At 42.6% G+C, this 13,956-nt stretch overlaps 5 protein-coding genes across 5 annotated transcripts; 2 read left to right on the top strand and 3 right to left on the bottom strand.

The window, feature by feature from the left end:
• Positions 1 to 3,219: 3,219 nt before the first annotated feature.
• Positions 3,220 to 4,590, top strand: Bfra_001963 (uncharacterized protein; the record flags this gene model as incomplete). Its single annotated transcript, XM_037332388.1, has 1 exon — positions 3,220 to 4,590. The coding sequence occupies one exon, from the start codon at positions 3,220 to 3,222 to the stop codon at positions 4,588 to 4,590; it is 1,371 nt and encodes a 456-aa protein (XP_037196542.1).
• Positions 4,591 to 5,033: 443 nt separating this feature from the next.
• Bfra_001962 (uncharacterized protein) lies at positions 5,034 to 5,349 on the bottom strand (the record flags this gene model as incomplete). Its single annotated transcript, XM_037332387.1, has 3 exons — positions 5,034 to 5,203; positions 5,258 to 5,291; positions 5,314 to 5,349. 3 exons carry the CDS (start codon positions 5,347 to 5,349, stop codon positions 5,034 to 5,036), a joined length of 240 nt encoding a protein of 79 aa, XP_037196541.1.
• Positions 5,350 to 5,623: 274 nt separating this feature from the next.
• On the top strand, positions 5,624 to 6,544 carry Bfra_001961 (putative peroxin 11c protein; the record flags this gene model as incomplete). The annotated part of the gene is made up of 1 exon (XM_037332386.1): positions 5,624 to 6,544. The coding sequence occupies one exon, from the start codon at positions 5,624 to 5,626 to the stop codon at positions 6,542 to 6,544; it is 921 nt and encodes a 306-aa protein (XP_037196540.1).
• Positions 6,545 to 9,081: 2,537 nt separating this feature from the next.
• Positions 9,082 to 10,305, bottom strand: Bfra_001960 (putative pxmp2 4 family protein 4 protein; the record flags this gene model as incomplete). Its single annotated transcript, XM_037332385.1, has 1 exon — positions 9,082 to 10,305. The coding sequence occupies one exon, from the start codon at positions 10,303 to 10,305 to the stop codon at positions 9,082 to 9,084; it is 1,224 nt and encodes a 407-aa protein (XP_037196539.1).
• An 829-nt stretch (positions 10,306 to 11,134) lies between these two features.
• Positions 11,135 to 12,104, bottom strand: Bfra_001959 (putative integral membrane protein; the record flags this gene model as incomplete). The annotated part of the gene is made up of 3 exons (XM_037332384.1): positions 11,135 to 11,506; positions 11,563 to 11,838; positions 11,916 to 12,104. The coding sequence occupies 3 exons, from the start codon at positions 12,102 to 12,104 to the stop codon at positions 11,135 to 11,137; spliced, it is 837 nt and encodes a 278-aa protein (XP_037196538.1).
• Between the last annotated feature and the right edge of the window lie 1,852 nt (positions 12,105 to 13,956).

The following is a 13,956-nucleotide window of genomic DNA, read 5'->3' as shown; positions in this document are numbered from 1 at the left end:
GAGCGAAGTTACTTGAGAGACTGAAGCTCAGATTTAACTTTGAAACTTTTCAACATTCAATACCTAAGTATACGTAAGATGACGAGAATTTGACTTCATTAAATGATCTTCATTTCTCTGAGATTTGAGCGCACTAGGAACACTTATATCCTCTGTCTTCAGATTTGTATTGAGCTCGTATGTACATATATCGACTGTCGTTGACTCCTCACAATAGGAACCATGTCAGCGTTCACATGCCACACTAAGAAACCCCTTCATAAGGGTAAATTATGCTACATTTCCTACCCCCTACCTTTTACCTTTTGCTTGTAACATCACATTACCAGATTCCGATTAAACCAAGATGTACAAACAATCAATTCTCATCTCTTCCACCGCACTCGAAGTGCATCGTATAATGTTCTGTGTATCTGCACATTCGCTAAACCACCATGCCTCTACATCAGCGAAATAACAGGCGGGAATTGACCACCATTTGAAGAACTTTAATAATTCGGACATCTTTTTAGTATAACATTAAATGATAGTGATTCAGATAAAGAGAGCTCAAGTTTTCGTTTGCTCTTTTCGGATTTTGATATCTATTTTGAATTGAATCAATAGTACAGTAAATGAGTGCTATTGAGATAGGCTCAAAAAGGTCTATTTCCGCCACCAGTGGGTGTACGAACTGACAGGACAATACAAAAAATTGACTTGTAAATATCTCTTAATACATCAATTCGTTTATCTTGGAAATCGTTACAATTATGCAATTGAAATGGAACAATCAAAATGTGAAATCTGATATCAAACCCACTCACTAGTGCGCCTGTATTTTCGTTTAGATAGAGCACGCTCCACCATTCCACAGCTGTCAAATCAACCAAGTGGAGACACATCATTTCTAAAACATTTACTAGATTTGGGGCTGGATTACCACCAGAACAACAACTGATACAGCCCGTTTGGCTTAGCGGTAAAGCGCATCACTAGTACTTGTACATGATGAGATCCTAGGTTCGATTCCTAGAACGGGCAATCATTCACAAATCCATCCTTTTGCACTTTTGCTCTTGGTTTTGAAGGGGATGGATGATATTGGGTGGTGGGTGGGTGGTAGTAGGATTCAGAACGAACCGACCAAATTTTTAATTTTTAATTACATCCAGACAATGATTATGGGCCATTATTTTGCGGGTTCTTGTGGGGTTGGTTCTCCTTATGTATTTTCGAAATGCCACCCACCAATTCATCATCCATCTATATTATACATACAGTGTATATTCATCGTTCAGTTGATCGTGATAATTTTTACTTTAAAGGTAAATAAGCTACTTACACACTGAGACGTGATAACAAGAATGTCTCCAAGGCTCCGATTGATCACTCTATATCCTTAATTTCTATATAGTTCCCTGCTCTCCTATTATTTCAATACGAGCATCAACAAAGAACTTTGATATCCTGTAAAGCTCAGAAAATCCTAATGTATTATTTATTATCTATGTCCTTAGCTTCTACCCTTCCATCTATCATCCTCAAATTCTTCCTACAGAGAAGTAGACAACCAACCCACTTGACATTCAAATGCCAAAAGGTGCCCAACTACTCAATCCCCCAATCTCCAGAAACTCTTCATATCAACAGCAGATACCAACCTTCCTACCTACCTACCCTAACCCCAAATCTACCTACTAACATCCATCCATCCCACTACCTATTTCTAGCCATGCAAAGCATAACCCAGACCCCTCGTTCCCTCTCAGTAACAGATGGAGACAGATAGACGAGTTTCTTCATTCATTACCTACCTACCTTTACCAATTTCTCCCTGTACTCACTCAGTACACTAACATATCACATCACATCAACGACCACCCAATCTCTGAATCAGATTGATCTTCGAGAGTATAGAGAATAGCAAAAACATATCTACATACACACATACACATTTCACAACACGAGAACACGCCAATTAACAAAATCGCAATAGATACCCAGGTATACACACGTAAAAAGGTGGGGTAATAAATGAACGTTCTCGCTTGATGATAAGGGGGTGAGTATGTATCTATTTATCTATTTATCTATCGTTCGACCTTCAGCTACCTAGGTGCGTGGAACGGGAACGGGTTAGAGAGTCAAAATGTCATTATCATATCAAAGTTAGGAGTGGAGTATGGGGTGATGAACAGGTGTTAGTTTTCGTCGTATCTTTATCGTCTCTTATTGTTTGTTGTATTCTAGAAAAACTTGAGAGTGTGTGTGGTACGTCAATCAGGAAATTCAATCGAGGAAAGATAAAAGTGATATTCTTACAAACGCTGATTTTTACGCATTTCCTTACATCATGCTTTACAGAATAGGGAAGAGAGTGCTACAAGAATCCCGCAAAGTACGTGTACGTTGCTCTCATGAAATCTAAAACCATTCACACTTACACAAAAGAAAGATTGATCTCCTCCCCCTATACACGTGGAAATATGAGAAGGCCGACAGTGAACATCCAGAAAAAAAGAACAACTTGTAAGTTGGCCGGTGGATATAAATTGATACGACTATCCGACATCAGATTATATGGCTCGTGACTATCGATTGAAAGAGTCATAGACATGTTGTCATGTACGCAAACACAAATTCAAGCTCACGGAAAAATGCGAAACCGTTTCACCCTGTTGTCGTCAAAAACAACCGTTATATCATTCACATATAGAGCAACTAAGCCCCTCATCATCTCCTCTATTTCCAACCAAACTGTCTTTTCCGACCCTCCTTGATCTCCATCAATAAGCGTGAATTACAGACGAAGTAAATGAATTTCCATTTCACCCCGCAAGCCCAGGTCATTCCCCTATAAAATGTTGACCGCATCTCCACTCGACATCAGTGAATGCCGTGGCGCAGTCTGCTCATCTGCTTTTCACACCTCCGAAATAACTGATTCACAAGCCACCGTATCTAAACCCGTAATCACACCTCGGTCTCTATAAGAAGGACTTCAGATGGCTTAAAACTCCATGCAACCTCCAACTTCCTTATACCACCAAGACCCCGCAGAACGTTAACTCTCAAGCAAGTTGCTTTCAATAATACTTCTTAGTATCAACAAACAACCCACTGACTTACCTTTCATACCTTTATATCTAACTTCCTCCCACATATCATATATTTGATATCTTATATCAAACACCGCATTTTTGTGACACCAAAACCATGACTCACGGCTCAGACACAATGTCACTTCCTGACAATATCTTCTGCTGCGACTGTTGCACAGAAGTTGACACTCGACACTCCGACAAACCTTATCATGATCCTAACAAGCATTTTCACAAAACTATCTACCAATCATTCCTCAATTTTGCAGCCCGATTATCGGCAACCAAAAATCATCTTGAAATAGTCCGAGCTCATGAAGATGCTGAACGTCAACGCCAGGCTGCTCAAATTTGTGCAGCAGTCATCTCGGACCAGGAAGAAGCGGAGTTTATCCCAACGACGCTGTCGGATATGATCCGAAGTTATAATCCCGATCACAAAACGGCTAATCTAGCCCCACCTGCTTCACTGGCTTCCACCAAATCTCCTACCCCTCCATTAGCATTGAATAGTGCATTCAGGTTACCCTCTTCCCCTCCAATCTCTCCTTGCATCACACCAGCCAGACCAATCTTAGCTCAGAATCGCTCAGGCTTTCGCTCTTTATCAAATAGCAATGCGATATTTGAAACACACCTGATGACACCACCACCTTCACAACCATCTTCAAAGCCCAGCTCCAAGATGTCATCTTTTTCTTCCGGGATTGGACAATCTTTTGTGGAATTGCTTAGAAACAAACCTAATGCTCCCCCACCATCGGGCATCCCAAATCTCGGATCAAGCATCACTGACTCAAAAATCCCTGAGTGGAGATCCCGTGCAACAATGGAAGCCATGCAACCCCTTACGCAGCCCCTTACTCCTCTTGCAATTTCCCGCCTTGGAACATCTCCAAATTCTCCTTGGACATTTGAGCCAACACTCTCTCCAGATTGTAATGGAACGTATGGGTCATTTCAGTGTTCGACAGCCACTGAGATGTCGGAGCCACATCAATCCCTGACTCTCACTAGAAATTTGGGACCAACCCCGTATTCAACTCCTTTCAAACCATTCGCCGACATTTCTTTCGATGATTTCAGAACCGTCCACGTACCGTATTGGACACAAACAGAGCCAGAACCTTTTGTTCCTCAACGAGTTCTTTCTCCATCTAACCTAATTAACAACCCACTCGTTACCAATCCTCCCCCAACATACGTGATTCATATCACTTCTCGTCAAGACTACGGCAAAACTGAATCTCATCGATATTTTGTCTGTCCCACAGACCTAACATCTGACTGGCCGGAAGTCAGTCTGCTTCAATGGTTTGCAGCTGGAGTTGGTTATGACGTCAAGGCCGAGAAATGGGACCATAAATGTTTGCAACATCAAAGATTCTTCCGAATGGTCTTGAGACCCAATTTAGCGATGCGGGAATGGGGTTTGGGTAGACCATTAGAGGAGTTGCAGGCCGAATTGGCAAAGTTGAATGCAGCTGCGGCATTGGGAGGCGTATAGATTTGAGCCATGGTTGTTGTTTGCGTGTATGATTTGTGGGATTCTTGACTGCTACACAAAGTCGCTGGATTTTTCTTTTTGCGGAATATTCGAATCTGACAGATAATTAATGGAAGAACTTGGAAGAGTCAATACGTGGACAATTGAAATGGCATTGCTGGCGATGCTTTTGCGGCTCAGATGAGTCTACCTTGGAGTAGTAGTTATATTGGTCTTCCGTATAGATAGACTTTCCGCTTAGGTGGCTTTGCATACTATCGTATATTCGATGGTGATTGCAAAGATCTTGCGGACTAAAGTCTGGATCTTTGAATTTGAGCGTTCTCTGTTGCGATTGGGCATTTTGAAAAGTAATGCAAAGCGTTGAATCTATTTAAGAGTCTGACTTGATTGTGATGTGATTTCGCAAGGTGTTTCCTCGGAACGTGATATAGCTTCCTTTTTCATGGAGTGATACCTCCATAGTGAATCATTTGGAAATACATAGCATAGCTCGCGAAATGGAAATGGGTCTCGCTACTCACTCGTGGTTGACCCTTCCCAGATAAGGTGAGAGAGTTAACAAGAGATGTTGAATTGCTCAAATAGAACTTCAGACAAACCAGAGCTCCTACTAGTAATCAATGAATCGTTCCTTGTTCGATAGCACTTACTATAGTCAACATACGTAATAACATATCCTCACTACTCACCCACTCACTCTATTCTCATCTTTTCATTTACAATAATGTGGACATCTAATAAATAACAACTGCTCATCTTTCCTTTGAAGTTACGAAATCAAAATAAAGAGCCGAGCTTTACCCTGGAGATAAGCTAAAAGCTAGCAAGCTGCAGCTCCGAACCTCGGTATTATCGCGTAACATCTACTCCCGACCTTGCACCTTATCCATGTTCATAGGTATCCATCTACCCAAGTAAACAAAAACTTGAATTACCTTTATTTTTCGTCTCTCTTCTTACATCTCTCCAAACTTGCACACATATCTTTTGTATACATCAAACATATATATCTACATCTACAACAACCAGCATGTCCGAAATCAGCGGGATACCACCCGCCGAAACCTCCCCCGCATCTGCTCTCCCTCTCCCCATCCCCACACCATCTCCCCCACAGATTCCCACACCACAAGCACTGCAAAGCTGGCTTCCCTTATACCTCTCCAAAACCGACAGCGTGCTCACCCACCTCTCCAAACTCCTGAGTACCCCCTCCGGAACCGATGTTCTCCTCTGCACTATCGGCTACAGTTCCCTCCTAACCTCCAACCTTCTTTCCCGTCTCTCCCTCCATCAAATCCGCCAAGCCGCTCGTCTTCTGATCGAAAAAGCCATTGCGCTTCCTCCTAATACTACCATCGTGCTCTCACCTTCTAACATTCCCGTACCCAGTTCTCGATTATTGTTATTAGCGACTCGATTCAAGGCATTGAGTGCATTGATATCCGATTTCAGGACATTTGGACGTCTTTGGGGACTCCTCGCAATTTACAAATGGGCAAAAGCGACGTGGAACAGTCCGCCTGAAGATACATTGATCAGAAAGATCGTACAAATCCAAGTACTTGCGAATCTCTGCTACCAAGTTCTGGAAAACGGCGCATATCTCAGTTCCAAAAACATACTTTCCTGGGATAAAACTAAACAGGCGAAAGCGGGAATCTGGAGTGTGAGATGTTGGATGGTACATGTGGGGCTTGATATTGTGAAGTTGGGCATCGAGTATGGAAGAAGAGATAAGGAGATGGCGGAGGTGAAAGGAGAGAAAGAGAAGGAACATAGAGAGTGGATGGAGAGGTGGAGGAAGAGTTTAATCGTTAATTTGGCTTATGCACCTTTGACTGTGCATTGGAGCTTGGAAGGTGGGTTGGTGACGGAATTCTGGGTTGGATTATTAGGAACTGTGGCAGGAGGAACGAGCTTGAGATACTTGTGGAGAAATACTGCATAGTAAAGTTGTGGAGGGGGTGGAGGAAGAGTAGAATAGGACGATGCTCAAATTGGGAAAATAATTAAAGAACACGGCCATGACAACGTCAAAAGCAAGAATGGGGATGAAGACGATAATTTGGAAAACAAGTGCTTACTTACATCCAATGTACTGTGTGTACTTTGTATACAAACATCCATCCATTACATACCACAAGCCTCTCGAAGTCATACACACAAAGCATACCCACCAGCGCCCTAACAAACTTCCAACCCACGCACCAAATAAACCTCATCTCCAATCCCTCATCCCCCTACCCTTCAATTCCCCAACCATCCTCCATCCTCCACCAAAACTCCCTCACATTACCATCCTCTATTCTGCATCTTCCCGAGCTGCATTGCTGGTAGACCTCGCTCTCTCTTATTGATTGGTAACCCAATCTTACAACGATATCATATTATATCATACCACTTCATCACCGCTTCATCATCTCACTAATTGATACCTGCCTCCCAAGATGTCGTTTTACGGATACGAATTTGTGAATAGGTATCGGTATAGGTATGAATAGAAAGGAAGAAACAAGAGCAAAATCGGTACAAAAAGGCGACCTGCATAGTTCCACCACAGCATCATGTATATAGCAAACATACCTTACATTTGCAATACCCATACCAATATCAATACCAATCACAACCAATCACACCCAATACCAATAACAACAAACAACAACAAAAGTCACACAACCAATAACTATCTCCGTATATCTAGGTAGCTGGTAAAAAGTATGTGTTGGCAGCGTATTGCATAGTGCGTGTGCCGGATGGGAGGGAGGAAGCGTGTGGTTATATGTGCGATATATATTGTATCGTGTCAAGAAGATAGGTATGGAATCATATTGCATTCTGCGTACGTACCTGTGCTATAATGAATTCTGGAAATCTATCCATCCATCAGTAATTATTCATTACGAATAACTACCCAATAAGAATGAAAATGAAAATGAAGTTTAATAGCGAGCTCGCTTATTAGTATGTTTGACAGTATGGAGATCTCAGATATCTATGTAAGATCTTACTTGTGTAGTATTTGATATATGTCGTGTGAGCCTAGCTGAAGAGCTAAATTCATAGAAAGAGCGGAAGACGAGGAAGATGAAGATGAAGAGAAGGGGAGATGGTTGTCATTTTTATATGGTTTGTGTATGTGTACGTACGATATACACATACATGCAGCATCCCCATTTCCCTCCTTCAAGAAAACAGCATCTAGCACTAATAAGAAAACAACAAAACCGTTTCTCGATTTTCGATTACAATCATCTCTCTCTCTCTCTCTCGCAAAATGGAAAAGAAAATGAGACAATAGAAAGGATCCAATTTCAGAGCGGTGGGTACTCCGTCTCCGTCTCCGGCTCCAGTTTGTGAGATGAGGAGTGTATGGATGGCTAGATGCCAGATCCCGTCGGTATGATATAGTATAGCTCACCGAGGTAAGACAGACGGATGCGGATTGAGATTCGATTCTGAGGGTGTGGCTAATGAATATATTTGGTGAGGTGCGTGAATACTGAATGGTAGGAATAAGGAATAGATGGATAAATGGATTGGGTGGAAGAAATAGAAAGATGAGAAGATGGGAATGAGAATGGGAGGGTCTTACTTACTTACTTACTCACTCACTTACTCACTTATTTACTCACTCACTTACTTCTTTACTCACCTACTTACTACCTCGTTCCTATATCTCTATCTCTATCTCTATCTCTCTTTGAGTTTAAATTGTGCAAATCGAGAACGGGGATATACATGATGATACCCACCCACCTCCCTACGTAACTGTAACAACGCAGCAAGAATTGGAAGAAGACATGTTGAATGCGATTAGAGTATCTATGCCAAGTAGATGGATAGGACTCAGACAATACCAATCAGTCCCGATAGCACTCGCAATGCATAAACCTGATAATAGACCTAGTAATAGTATAAAATATCCACAACAAATAAGGTATTCACTCACACCAGCCAGTCCTCTTCTACTTCTACTTCTTCTACTCCTCCCATCTCAATAACAACAACAATCCATAATCCCAAGACTCAGAAGAAAACACCCACCCGACCATATATGCCCCCAGCACAACAGCAACAGCAACAGCAACAGCAACAGAAACCCAGTATCAAGGAACTCCAATACAAATACAAAGATCTAAACACAATACACTGAATAACACAACACAACATAACATAACATACTAGCATACAATTAAAACACTATCAACTATACTATACTATACTATACTAACTACGTATTTGACTGACTGACTGCTCACAGAACATCATATTCTTACCCTTCCTTCATTCCGATCCATTGTTTTATTTCACTCTGATGGATAAAGCAGAAGTGAAATCACCAAATTTTCCAGTCTGTCCTATTCGATTATCACTTGAAGATTTTCCTCTTATTTCTCCTCCTCTCCTCTCCACATCTCCACCTCATCATTGCACTCTTCCACTCCGCCAAGAATTCCCTGCCTAACAACCCATCCCATCCATCCCCTAAATAATCCTATACCCCTCCCCATCCGCCTTCTTCCTCAACCCCAACAACTCCAACAACCCCGTATGAATCTCCGGATGATCCTCCACACACCGAATATACATCGCAAACCCCTGCAACTCCTCCCACAACCCCCACCCCTTGATGTATTTCTTCAACCACTCCCTCAACCCCTCATCCACTTTCGAGCTCATCATAATCGTCACCACGATGCCCGTCAGGGTACTCCCACTCACAATATTATCCGAACACTGTTTCTTCAACTGCGTGAGCGATTTCTCCATCACGCTCTTGATACCCAGAGACGAAGAAAGAACATTAAGTGTAACGAGATCGTGGGCCGAAGCGGAAGAGAGAATTTTTTCTTCGTTGATGCAGGAGAAGAGGGAATCGAGAACGGTATTTGGGATTTCATCTTCCTTTTTCTTTTCCATCATTTTCACAAGCGAATCTTCGAATTTTCCTTGATCCACCAGAAAGGATTTGCGACACGAATATGTTTTGCCGCGAATAACAATGTCTTTGGTTGGAAATCCATATTCTTTCTTGTTACTCCCTCCACTGCCTCCGCCACCACCTCCGCCTCCCGAACTAGATTTTTCTTTACTCCCACCACCGGAAGAAGACGATACAGATTCCTTCTGTCCTCCGCCCCCGGAGCAACAATGATTATGCAAATCCATGGCATGTGAATGTCCACGATTATCATGATGACATCCCACAGCCAACGGCGCAAGGGGCAAACGCAGAACTTCGCATTCGTGACAAGGACATGTATAAGGTTCCTGCGTACACCCCCCTACCACCCCATCTCTCCACGGATCCCTAAACATAGCCGACGGATCTACAACCTGTACCTGCGGTGCGTGTCGCATGCGCGGATCCATTAGTGGATGACCGTGTACGTGTGGAATTCCATGGTAGGAAATATCCACACTTCCTCTTCTCATCGGCATGACCATGTTCATATTCATGTTCATATCGTTGTAATTTCTTCCAACGCCACCTCCACGAGCAAGTGCTCCGTGTCCGGCCCGGGTACCGAACACAGGGACGGGTATCATAGCGCCGCCTCCAAGAGCATTATAGCCATTATCGAAAGAATTTCGTAGGAGAGGTCCGTGATGGACATTTCCCCGGGCACCACCGGGATATCGATCAGATGGCGAGAGGACGCGTGCTCGTGGGGGAACGTATGGAGATAAAGGTATCAATGCTGACATTGCCCAGAGTTGTGTTGAAACTGAGTGGGCTGACTTGCGAGTTTTGTGAGTAAAGCGAGCCAAGACCAGTGAGTAGTAAGTATTGGGCGGGTAGTGTATAGAATGAGAGTTGTAAAGAGTAAAAGACGGTGGCGGAGAACAAAGCGTGCGTTTGTTAAAAGTTCAAGCAAACTCCAATGTATTCGTTCAAAGCTGCAAACTAAAATGATGTAAGAAGTAACGTATGTACCAAAAAAAATTGAGATACAGAGAACCGCTTCGACTTTATCCTTATCCTTTCCCCCTCCATAGCTTTGCCCCTCAATGATATCGTAGAACACCCGTTATTGTAATCATATGTTGTGTGTGGGTGTTAACGACGAATGACAAGAATATGACTTACCTTTCCGTCTTCATGTCATGTAGCAATCGCATCCCACAAAGACGACGTGTTAAATAACAGGTTGCCTTCGGCAGATTGCTTTTCCCAATCCACCCAAGTATTACCTAGCATTCACATTCAGATGGAAGAGATTGACAAGCAAACGCCCATTCATTTCTACTTATAACCAATGAAATCGTAAAAACTATACAACAGGTGAGGTGAGGCTTTTTACGTGGTATTGTACCCCCCGAGAAAGAAGCAAGCAAGGCCTCGCATGGACCACAAGGATATCTGCAAGCGGTCGCCACCCATAACCAGTAAATCTGACCTCGTGCCAAATTGAGATCCGTGAACCGAAAATACATTATGATAAGGAAAAATTTGCGACAATAAGCACAGCCGAATTTGGTTCATGCTGTGCTATTTCATCTTAATGACCCCCTTCCCCTTCGTTCCTTCGTAAAATTAGTAGTCGCGTTTCTGTCCTGGTCCTCCCATTTCTCTTCCTGGTCCACTATGTGGGCCAGGGTAGTCGTCGGGTCTTCCTCCTCTAGTCTCATCGTAGTGTCTCTTGCGAAGAGCTGCGAGACGCTTCTTCTTTGTGGTCGCATTCACATAGGTTCCGATAGTGAAAGCAATGACGTTGAAGAATGGAACCCAAGTGTGCTCGGGAAGGAATTTCTGTGCGAAAGCTAGAGCGAGAGGAGAAGTAATCCAGCTGACTCTCATGACTGGCATGAATCCAGCTCTCCAAGTCGCATGTACTTGATGAATAGTCTTTGCGCCTGCAATAAGTGCCATTGAGATCAAATACACTGTATTTTGAATTGGAGCAACCTTTATTAATCAATCGTTAGCTTTGTTTACATAATGAACAAACGAGCTGAACCTACCACTAAATTGCTCAAAAGAATTTGAAGAACCTTGGCCTTCAAACTCGTACGTCCAGCAAATATCTTTTGCAAAATACTGATCAATACATGACCTAATGGAGCACTGATGAAAGCACCGTATGCAGCCATTTTGGGTACTCTAGATGTGAAATAGTGGCCATCCTTATTACGATCCTTCGCGATCCATGAGGCCAAAAGTTCTTGTAGAGCCGATAATGTGCCAGAGGTAAGCATTTTCGTACGAAGAGGATTGGTTTGTAGCTCTTTGAGATACATCTATTGAGAAGATAACATGATTAGTGACAGAACGATTTGATTGCGCGATGGGTGGTTTCCCAAGATCAATGGCTCACAGATAAATATCCTCGTGTTCCTTCATTGGCTTTGCCTCCAGTTAATGCGACACCAACATTGTGTCTTAAGTTATGGCCTGGTAGATGGTGATGATGATGAACTTCTTTAACATCGATCGCTGGAACGCCTTGTATTCCTGCAAGAGGACCGGTGGTTTTTATGGTATCTTTCTCGAATTTGACCGACATTGTGGTGGGTGAGAGGTCATTCAAACCCTCGGAAGCTATTTAATTGAACAATTAATTAGTATAAAAGCTTGTGAACATTCGTGAATGCGACTTGTTTGATCAAGACGGTAATATCGGGAAGTTGAAGAAATGAGGAGAAGAAGAAACAAGCTCTCTCTCTCTCACTCGCTCACGCTCGTTGTTTATGATGCGGAGCCGAGGTGAGCTAAGGTAACAGTTGAGAGTTCTGGATCGAGGCGCAGACAGGGCCCCCTCTTCTTCTCTCAAGGACTAATTGCGCAAGAGGATGGATAGATGGATAGATGGATAGATAGGATTTATCAAAGTTCTCTAAATATCTCTCTGTGCCTATTGTTTGGGAAATAATGCGGGGTGTGGATTAAAGTGAACTGACCTTTTTGTCGGGGGGATATTATTTATTATTGATGTACAAGTAATTGATGTAAAATTTGTTGACACGATGTTTATTCTCTTGCACAACCAATTGAGATTTGTTGACCCAAAAGGTTTTAGTCGTTGGAGGCTGGGCTGGGTGAGAAAGAGGAGAGAGGAGGGATTTTTGGTGCAGGAAAAAAGCAGCTAGGTAGCTTTCCAGGTCAAGAAAAGGCTTTTTCGGGTCGGATATCAGCAGGGTGTAGGGTAGGTAGGTAGGTGAGGTGGTAGGAAGGATGGATGGATTGGTTGGTCGGTTGGTCGGTTGGCAGGTAGATATGTAATATCATATATGTATTAATTGTGATGGAATATCATTGACTCGATTTGAGTTTGAAGCATGAATAATACCTAGCACGGAGTAGGTAGTACTAGGTGACCTCAAGTCAGTGTGAGTGAGTACTGATGAAATTGGCATCAATCAATATGGGTTGATTTTTGAATTTGAATTTGAATCCGGATCTGAATTGCACTTTGATTGGGATGGGACGGGAATGGGATGGGATAGGATAGGATAGGATAGGATGGGATGGGATGGGATGGGATGGGAAGTGCGGAGATTGATCTAAACTATTTAGCGGGTTAACAAGGATTTGGTCTGGCTGGAAAAAGTTATCTAGTTCTCACCGAATAGAGAGTATGCAAGGTGCAAGATGCAAGGCGCAAGATACAAGAGACAGGATGTGAGATGTAAAGAAACAAAGATGGAGTAACGTTGTCGAGTCGAGATAAGAAAAGGTAATAAAGCGTTGATTGATAAGGGTCGAGGTGAATGAGTGAATGAATGCGTGATGATGATGATGATGATGATAATGATGATAACGACGATAATGACGATAGTGCTTCTCTTCTCTCTTTCCCTTCTCTCTCTTCTGTTTCGGTTTCGCTTCGAAATTCGGATCGACTTCACTTCCAACACCCTTCCAACACCACTCAACCTATTTAATACCCCCAAAAACGATAATGAAGACGGATGTGGATGTGGATATCGAATTAGGAATGATAAATTATAATAATGTTTGATGAGAAAATGAAAGTTAAAACCCTTTTGCCGCCCGCATTGTCCTTCTCTGGGAATTAATATTAAAGATACGAAGGGGTCATGTTTTGAGTAGACGGTCCGAGGTACACTCTGATGGTATTTAAGGGTATTCAAGGTACCAGATTTCCACGTACGTGCTAAGAGAGATGCTCCGTAGGGTAAGCATTGTGCCTTCTTTTAATTAGTTGTCGTTTTCCGTCTCCATATAACGTTATGTTAGAGTGTCGCTAGGTATTCGGATTTGATTCATATCATATCATATCATATCATATCATTTCATTTCATTTCAGTCATCCACATCATCCATCAAACTCTCATCACCTCATACGGCATATCCCCTTCTCCTCTCTCTCCACTGTTGCTTCCTATCATCTTTGC

This window comes from Botrytis fragariae (genome assembly GCF_013461495.1).
Source record: "Botrytis fragariae strain BVB16 chromosome Unknown tig00000006, whole genome shotgun sequence".
NCBI lineage: Eukaryota > Fungi > Ascomycota > Leotiomycetes > Helotiales > Sclerotiniaceae > Botrytis > Botrytis fragariae.
The sequence above is the reverse complement of the archived record's forward strand: the minus strand, read 5'-3'. Positions and strand labels throughout refer to the sequence as shown.